The 9,921-nt window shown below is 42.8% G+C and overlaps 1 protein-coding gene across 1 annotated transcript; it reads left to right on the forward strand.

The window, feature by feature from the left end:
• The first annotated feature begins 6,111 nt into the window (after positions 1–6,111).
• fzd9b (frizzled class receptor 9b) lies at positions 6,112–8,816 on the forward strand. The gene has a single exon (XM_079245819.1). It carries the CDS (start codon positions 6,597–6,599, stop codon positions 8,346–8,348), a length of 1,752 nt encoding a protein of 583 aa, XP_079101945.1. The 5' UTR covers positions 6,112–6,596; the 3' UTR covers positions 8,349–8,816.
• The last annotated feature ends 1,105 nt before the right edge of the window (positions 8,817–9,921 follow it).

A 9,921-nucleotide genomic window follows, 5' to 3' on the forward strand; every position in this document is an offset into this window, starting at 1 on the left:
AGAGTGACAAATCAAAAGATAATACAAGACTCGACATCTCACAGACTATCACAGGCTGGACAGAGTTTAGAAAAGAGAAAGGATGCAAGATGCTAAACTGGCTTTTGTTATGGGATCTCTAAGTATAAAATCTGCCAAAGTTTAGAAGAGCAAATTATAAGAGGTCGTGATTATTTCTTTTATTTATGTGAGAAAAACATCTCAAAAACCGCTGTGCTGGATTTTATGGAGTTCCTGGTAAAGTAAAATATGACCAAATCCAAACCCGATTCATTTCATTTTTAACTTTTAGGCATGTCAAGATTACATCCTTTAAAATACTTTTCTTAAAATGGACTAGGTTCTTTGAGAGCTCCCCTTGCATTTTTTTACTTGTAGCATTAAATGATTTAGTGATAGTGCATTTTGTCAGATCATGCAGTAGTCATTAAGCTGAACACCTAAATCGAATAAAAGAACTTGAGTCATCCTAAAACCTTGTGATTATAAAATAGCTCAATTATCCATTTTCTTAATTCCAGTAATGCTGACATTTTGAGGAAATGGTCTCTGTGTCATCCTTGCAACCTGCCTCAAGCTGCAAAGGACATTATTTCATTTAAAAACAGTGGAGGATGAGGAACACAGATGGAGCAAAGTGATGAATCGGGCCCATTCACTAAGTCACCTAATAGCGCTACATAAAATTGCGTAAGAGTGAAACAGAGACATTTTGTGCATACTGTTCTCTCATTACAGCTAATAACCATTTAAAACTGGGAAGCTGGAATGAAGAGAGCGCTGTCACTTAAGCAGGCATCATCAGCCGAAATTGGAAAACAAGAAACGCTACCTCCAGTTGCTGCTTACTTCCAGTCATCTCATGTCGGCTGATTCCTCAAGCACTGCAGATTACAATACACAGCATGAACAAAGAACTAATGACTTGATTCAAGTCTCAACAATATGCTATTATTCTCCCTGTCAAAAGCTGTGCACAGGTCTCGATGTACTGATTTATGTGCAAGATGTCTCTTATTACACTCATAACAACCTCAGACAGCCCTCATCTCTGGGATAGTAATGTCATGCCAGGCTGTGGCAAGGCTCCCCCATTGTTCCATGGGATGTTTATAGCTTTGTACCTGATATATGATAACCAATAAGTAAGAGGTAGTAATTACAAGAGCCACAGTCCATCGGATTGGCTGATGGATGTGTGAAATAAAAAAATGGGGGGTTATTTGTGGAGGCTTCCTATTACAGAGACATACAAAGACTTGACATACATCAGTATTATATGCAGGAGAGCTGCTAGAGCTGCTAGAAAGAGGGGAATAAATAACACATATCTATTTCCCCCACAAAATGGCAAAGTAAATAGTGCTGACCTTCCCAAAACAAATCAGCTGCAAGCAAGAAAAAAAATTCTTGGTTGCACATGTCTCGTTCAATCCCCCTTGGTCTGTTCAGGTCAAGAAGAAATAACACAATTAGGTGAAATAAAAACACACCAAAAAAGCACAATGGTATCCTATTGTAGTGCCCAGGACACACAGCAGCACTGCGGTCAGACCCTGTGGCTCCTAAACTAATCAGGGGCACAATGCCAGTTATTCTTCATGAACATTGCTCCCAGGAGAATCCACAGTTAGCAGTTGTTTTATTATTATTTATTGCTTTGCCAGACATATAACATGAGTGACAGGACTTCACAGCAGTTTAGTAAATATTGAGCTACATCTTGTTGTAGTTTATGCTTGTACCGAAAGTTCAACTCCAAGTTCAGTTGAGCCCAAGAGTTCATTTGCAGAGATCCAAATTAATCAAATTGAGGTATAATTTCCAAAAAAAAGTGGGCAGACATAAAGACCCAGTAAAGGCCCATTTTGCTACCTTACATTCGTAGATGAGGACGTCAAACAATGTCATAACTCAATGAGTCTTTACAATTGCCATAGTTGTTAAGTCATTTCATCCACTGGGTGGGAGGGCAGTGTCGAGTTCACTTCTGCGTTTTGACACCACTTGATAGCGGTAATGAACCACTATAAAATTGTTTATAACCATCTAAAAACCTCAGACAAAGTAGGAAAAAAACCCACAAAGTTTTTTTTTGCTGTTTTCAACGTTTACTGTGTCTTTTTTCAGGGTCTTTTGATTTGGATGTTTCTGCATTGCTGTCTTTCTATTCCTTTTCTTCTTCTCTGGTTTGTTCGCTGGTGTGTGTCAACTGTTCCTGTGATTTCTGATGGTATTCCTTTGTTTTCTGTAGCAAGTGACAGATAGCTAAGCCCCTTAAAAACAGACCAAATTCTGCACTCAACTGACACAGGAGACAGACTAAACTGTCCATCCGTCTGTGTATCCATCTTCTGCATTGAACATAAATGGGCCTTAAGCAGGGATGACCAGACTTTCCTCTCCCAGGCCCTCTAGGTCATCCAGGGGGATCCCAAGGCATTTTTCTCAGCCAATCAAGAGACATAGTCCCTCCAGCATGTCCTCTGTCTTCTCCAGGATGTCTTCAAAGTGGACCGTCTCTGAAAAACCATCCCAGTGAAGCATCCTAGAGGTATCATAACAAAGACACCTCAGCAACCTTATCTGGCTCCTCTTGACCAACAAATCACAAATTAGATCTCTGACCAAGAAATTGTAGCTTTAAACTTAAGCTAGTTTATTCTTGTTTTAATGTACCCTCTTAGGTCACAAAACACAAATCGTCAGTTGTCATTTTGTTTCAGTTTCACTACCTTCCACCTATGAGAATATCTTGAAGCTTCACATTTCTATCTTTTACTCTCAAAAGATTGCTATCACTCTTCTTGTGTAACTCAAGGAGAGCAAATAGGACGCATATTTGGCCCAATGACAAACCTTTACCAAAATTTGCACCAAAAAAGCTCCCTCTAATAGGAAAAAAACTGAAAATCTTTTAACTATATGTCTGACGGCCTCAAAACTTGATCTACAATTGCTGCTACGTAAAGATGCTTTGTGACTTGGATACTAATGCACCCTGATATGTGTTGCTTACCCTGGAGAAAGATATCTCTGATAATAATCTGAGGCCCTATACGGGCACTCTCGGGCTTCCCCAGAAGGCCCTCTCCAATGACCCTCTGTCTTTGAAGTGTTACTTTAAATTGTTAAAGTGGAGAGGCTGGTAGGCCCTAATGGAACCTCAGTCAAAGCATTTTTGTTTGATTCACCAATGGCCTCAATGCTGACGCACAATAAAAGATATCATCTCAGAGTCTGGAATGTCTTTTCTCCCCACTCGATAAGGCTTAATTTGAAGTCAGAGGTCTGACACCAGGATTTATAAACCTGCTGTCATGCAGAACAATCTTGCTGAGTTTGCTAGAGGATTAGGAGTAAACCTCTTTTCATAAAACACAGGCAAATTGGTTGGCGATTTCAAAGTGCCAGATTTAAGCTGCAGCATTTTGACACTTTATGGAAAAAGATAAAATGATATAAGGGAGTATAGTTATCTTAAATCACTTTGGAGATTTTTTTTTTTTTCTCTCTGCAACCCAACATTAAATGGCATCTGTTCATCATTCTTTTCATTTTACTTTCTTCAAAGAAAGAAAAAAGAAAATAGGCATAATTCAGCTATTTCAGCCCTTTATGTAAATGACATGCTGCCACCATTGATGTTAATGTCACAAAGAACAGGTGCAAAACTACCTTCAGCAAACAGACTTTTAACACAGGGGCTAATAAAGACAGTATGCAGTTGACAAGCAATTCAGTCCTGCAGGGCGAGAGGCCAAAATCCTTGAGTTCCACCCCTGTTTGAGAAAAGATCAAATGCTCAGTGCAACAGCTGTGGAGCTGCAAGGTCTTCCCATCCAGCCACTAGATGGAAACAATAGCCTTCGCCGCATCTCTGTTGTGCTCATTTGCTACACGCAATGGCAGATGCTGTGCAATGCCGTCTCTTTTCATCAAATCATCTCGTTCGTGGGCTCTGTGTGTGCATGTGTCTGTGTGTTTTTAGAACAACCCTCCTTCAACCAGCCTACCCTCAAGCACTTGCTCCATCTGAAGAGTCATTTATCGAGGCTGTGAAATCCTTGCCAGGTGCAGAGCTGCTTTGTTTTTAGGGGAACTGACCTGCAGGGCTCAATAAAGTTTCACATTATATTGCATGAAAACATTAGCAAAAATGGTGAAGGAGTAATTTTGAGTCAGCAACAGTGGATTGCCATTGGGAGTATCGTTTTACCAGAGGAGTGGGTCATTTTCTACACCCACAGAGGAGAAAAATAAACTAGTCAGTGTCTGACTCAGTGGCAGTTTCTCATTAGTGATCCAGAGGGGATAGAAGCTGCCTCACCTTTATATTTTTATCTCATAATTACTTAATTAAGGTCAATAATGACTTAAGATACATTTGCTGGGGTTTTTTAATGAGATCCGTTGGGGTGGATGCTGTTTTCCATACTGCCAGTCGCCAGTGGTGTAAAGTAACTAGAAAATATTTGCTGATTTAAGTCTACTTTGTGTGAGCTTTTTCTACTTTATGTCTCTATAGGAGGAAATTTTCCATTTTTATTATTCTGATTTTGTAGTTGACAAAGAACCTCTCACACCAGTTTGATTTCCAAGGAAAGATTGCAGCAGACTTTACTACAACAACCAGAAGAATAAAACGTATGACTTGCTCTACCTGTGTATGTTTCCTGCAAGTCAAATCTGCCTCATAAAAATGGTTCTGGTTATTTCATCTAGCTGTATGCTAATGTTGACGTCTGTTACATTCTCTCTTTTCAGAGCATCTTCCTTTTAATGGCTCAAATTTTAAATTGATACTAATGTGAATTGTGAATTGTATAACACTATTTTTGTATAACAAACTTAAACAATCTTTTAGTGAGGTTGCTGACAGAGAAATGAGTCTGAGGTTGTTTGTAACGTGCAATATGATACAGCGTACTCCTCCTTTAAGATGTAATCCAGATAAATGGGGACAAGCAGAATGTTTTCAGCCATGTAGGGTCCCTCTAATGGTCAATTCACATCTGTTTAGCCTCCTTCTTCTGGAAAACAGTGCATACCAATCAGCCAGAACATAAAGATCAATACTGCAACATGACATTGTTCCAGGACAACCTGCATGCAACTAGAGAGCAATATGCCCTAGAGAAGAACTAATCACTTCAAACACTGAATAATTTCTGTTCATGTCATTTTACTCCCCATAATCCAACCCGATGTCATAGCTGATTAGTGTATATTCTCAGGATTTTTACTTCAGTTATAGATTTTAATAAAGTACAGTTCATGTAGACATCTGAACTGGGGTTTTTTTTTTTATTATTATCTAATTCCACCTGTAAAATCTTATTTAAATTAAATTATTTTTAAGTTTTCATCCTCTATAGAAAATAGCCTCATGCTATTATTAAAAATCACAATTAATACCAAGGCCGGATTATCCAATAGGCATTATGGGCACAAGCCAGGTGGCAGATTGGGGCCCATGTGGGGCCCTCATAGGGAAAACACCAGCAGTTTGGACATAAAACAAAATGTACATAAAAGCCTGATAGTTACACTACAGTGTCCAGTGTGTTGCTCTTGGTACCACTGGCTGAGAGATGTTAGAAATGTTGTTTCACAGTGTATCATTCACAATTTACACAATGTTGCCATGGTGGTGAAGGGGGCCCCTGGAACACGCTGGGCCCAGGGGCCTGTGCACTTTTAATCCGGCCCTGGTTTATACCAATTTATTTTTGTCCTTTTAATGCAGAACTCTCAAATAAACACGCATGATGAGGTGTATCATGTATTGATGAAGCCATGAAAAGTCATGTGCATGTACAGAGCCGGACTGTTAAGTCTGCTCATCAAACCTTTGCAGCTGTTTTCTTGTAAAACTCGAACTGCTGCTGCTTTACTCGAGTAAAGCCGGAGAGTACTGTTGGAGCAGAAATGTCAGAGGTATTTGACCATGTTCCAGCATCTGTCTGATCATTTTCCTTGTGTGGTGCTCGGCTTGAAATGTGAGCGTCACGCTGCACCCTCCTCCTCCTCCTCCTCCTCCTGCTGTCCGTCTCCCCCAGACTGAAGTCGCTCTGAGCGGCTCTCAAACTTCACTTTCGAGCCTGAAAGCGGAGGACGAGGAGCTCACAAACAGCCTCGCCGCTCCACAGCCACCCGGAACCCCACGAAAAGCCCACAAACTGAGATTTTCACATCACGTCGCTGGTTGCTTTGAGGATTTACGCGCTGCTCTCCGGGTCTTTTTTTTTTTTTTTCATATATATAAAGCTTTTTCTTCGTTTGTTTTATCGAAGTTTCCAGCTGTCACGTTTTAGTTACGGACCTGTTTCTCGGCTGTATGTGGGATTAATCGTTTTCATTCAGTTCAACAGACACTGAGCTACTTTGCGGCTGTTTTCCGGAGCTTTTCCACGCGGAGCTGTAACGGGTCGGACTAAATTAAGACCTGCCCTCGACATGAGGATATAGCTGGGATCTTTCGCTTCCGACCCCGTGTATCTATGTATATGTGTGTGTTTATTTTTTAGTATTAATTTTTAATTGACTTTTTCATGATCATTTTTGAAGGACGCTGCTCCGTTATTGGTTAAATAATGAGTATGGACGGTTGTCCCTTTCAAGTGGGGATTTTTTTGTGGTGTCTGCTGGTGATTTCTGCCTCCAGCTTTGAAATAGGTTCCTACGACCTGGAGCGAGACAGACCTCCCAAATGTGAGCCCATCATGATCCCCATGTGCCAGGGGATCGGATACAATCTGACCCGGATGCCCAACTTCATGGATCACGACGACCAGAGGGAGGCTGACATTAAGCTGCAGGAGTTTGCCCCTCTGGTGGCTTACGGCTGTGATGTGCACCTCCGCTTCTTCCTCTGCTCCCTCTATGCCCCCATGTGCACGGACAAAGTGTCGGCCTCCATCCCTGCCTGTAGACCCATGTGCGAGCAAGCCAGGGAGAGATGTGCCCCCATAATGAAAAAGTTCAGCTACACCTGGCCCGACTCGTTGGATTGCTCCAAGCTGCCCACCAGAAATGATCCCAACGCTTTGTGCATGGAGGCCCCTGAGAACGAAACAAGAACAGAGGTAAAGAAAGGAGAAGGCATGCTTCCAGTGCCCCCTCGCCCCAGGCCACCGGGACCCAGTGGCCGATCACCAGGCAGCATCGGCTCCTGTGAGAACCCAGACAAGTTCCAGTTTGTGGAGAAGAGCCAGTCATGTGCTCCGCGCTGCTCCCCCGCTGTGGACGTCTTCTGGTCCAGGCAGGACAAAGACTTTGCTTTCATTTGGATGACTGTGTGGTCCATCCTGTGCTTTGTCTCCACTGCTTTCACAGTGCTGACCTTCCTCCTGGAGCCTCACCGCTTCCAGTATCCAGAGCGCCCCATTATTTTCCTCTCCATGTGCTACAACGTCTACTCGGTGGCTTTCATCATCCGTTCAGTGGCAGGGGCTGAGAACATTGCCTGTGACCGTGAGAATGGCGAGCTGTACATCATCCAAGAGGGGCTGGAGTCCACTGGCTGCACCATAGTCTTCCTCATTTTGTACTACTTTGGCATGGCTTCCTCTATTTGGTGGGTAATCCTGACCCTCACATGGTTCCTGGCTGCAGGGAAGAAGTGGGGCCACGAAGCTATTGAAGCCCACAGCAACTACTTCCACATGGCTGCTTGGGGCATCCCTGCTCTTAAGACAATCATCATCCTCACAATGAGGAAGGTGGCTGGAGATGAGCTGACGGGGCTGTGTTATGTAGGAAGCATGGACTCCGGGGCGCTCACGGGTTTTGTTCTCATCCCCCTGTCCTGCTACTTGATCATCGGCACATCCTTCATCCTCACAGGCTTTGTGGCTCTCTTTCACATCCGCAAGGTGATGAAGACGGAGGGCACCAACACAGAAAAGCTGGAGAAGCTCATGGTGAAAATCGGCATCTACTCCATCCTGTACACCGTGCCGGCCACCTGCGTCATCGTCTGCTACTTCTACGAGAGGCTCAACATGGACTACTGGAAGCTGAGGGGCCTGCAGATGAAGTGTGGCTCTTTTAACGGCCACACCAGCAACTGCTCACTGCAGACATCAGTGCCCACGGTGGCCGTCTTCATGCTAAAGATCTTTATGTCGCTGGTGGTGGGCATAACCAGCGGAGTGTGGGTGTGGAGCTCCAAGACCCTGCAGACCTGGCAGGGCCTGTGCAGCAGAAAACTGGCAGACAGGACTAGTAGGAAACCCTGCAGCGGCGTCAGCTGCGGCAGCACACACTGCCACTACAAATCTCCTGCTGTGGTTCTGCACATGGCCAAGACTGACCTGCATTCAGACAACCCCACACATGTCTGAGAGGGAGCACACACACACACACACACATGCACACCTATGCCCTGTGTAAGGAGCTGCTAAAAGACTGTAGAGGAAGGTTGAAATGAACTTTTACTCCTCTGATGCTGCCAAGGGACACACCGGTACAGCTGTGACTATGAGAAACTATCTATAAACAGTATTCAATGCATAAAGGGAAATGTTCAGTATTGTTACCCATACTCTTCTGTTCATAGTGTTCTGTGCAGTAGACATGCCCAGTGTTGCAATGCAAAAAAACAAAAGAAAGACAAAAAAAATTAAATATGGGAGGATTTTGGGAAATATTAGTGTATTCTTCTCCCTTAGTGGCATGATTAACTGTAAATCTGTATAAATGTTTTATTTATTGTAAATATATTTAATTTAAAGTACACCTTGGTTCTTATTGGGTTTGTTGCTTACATACATTTATTAAAGGTCGAGGTAAATGAAGTGCCTTTTACAAGAGCTCTGGTTCTGGTCTTTTTGGAGTTTAATACATTTTGTGGAATTTCTGTTAAACCGTCTTGTGGATTAGAGCAATGATTCAACTTCTGACCGCCTCAAACAGTTTGAGTTTTAATACAAAAACCCGATCATTCGTTGCAGTTTCCTGATTTCCCTGCCTTCCTTTTTCAGAGATTTCGCCATTTTCCGAATGCAGTACTCCCCGGCACACGTGTTGTCTTCCCAAGCGCCATCCCAGAGGCGTCTTCCACAATAATCCTCAAAGAGAATCGCTGATGAATGGAGTGACAAACCGTGGCGAGCATTAACGTTTGCATCATCAGCTTATAAATGCAGCAGCAGTTTGCAGAGGGATATATTTAATTAATGGCTGTTTTAATCCTACCACAGACACAGCGTTGTTGCCCTCTCGCTGCTTCATTTGATCTTCGTGTAAACACTCGCCACTTTGATCTGAGAGCACAAATGTGAAGAGGATTTCACACTTATTGCAAGGTTTCGCTGACAGATTTAAGTTTAGCAGTTCCACTCAAAGCTGGAGTAACTCGTTGAGTAGATGCGTTATTACCTCAGTGTTTATGTGTGGTTTGTGGCTCCAGGAATATCTGATGTGAATTAAGGGAATTCCACTACATAAGGCATTTTGTTTGGCTAAAACAATGTAGGCCTTCTGCGACTACCACAAGGTAAAAATAATCACTGGCTGAGTCAGAGAGAAAGTATGTAAAACATTATTTTCATTAAATAAATGCTCAGAGTTGGGTCTTGCAGCTAGCTTGTCAGTAATAAAGTCTGTTTTATAATGCACAAGAGCCACCATGTGCTCAGATGGTCCATAAAGAAGTGAAAATAAATAGCTTTTACATTACGAGGCTTCATCACTTAGGTGCCAACGCAAATTGCAGCCTCACACAGCAAGTCGTTCCACAGCAAAACGCTACGCACATGAGGCTGTTTGACAGCAGTGGAGCTGATTGTTTATTATTATGTCTGTGTGTAATTGTGCACGGTGTCATACCCCCCCTCCCCTCTTCCAACACTTGGAGCAGTAGTTTGGAAAAACTGCGATGACCAGGAGCTTATTTTCATTACATTACTGGAGCGT

The sequence above is a fragment of the Telmatherina bonti genome, assembly GCF_933228915.1.
Source record: "Telmatherina bonti genome assembly, chromosome: 9".
Lineage (NCBI taxonomy): Eukaryota > Metazoa > Chordata > Actinopteri > Atheriniformes > Telmatherinidae > Telmatherina > Telmatherina bonti.

Coding starts and splice junctions, on each gene's coding strand:
- fzd9b (XM_079245819.1), top strand. CDS start 6,597: ATGAGTATGGACGGTTGTCCCTTTCAAGTGGGGATTTTTTTGTGGTGT.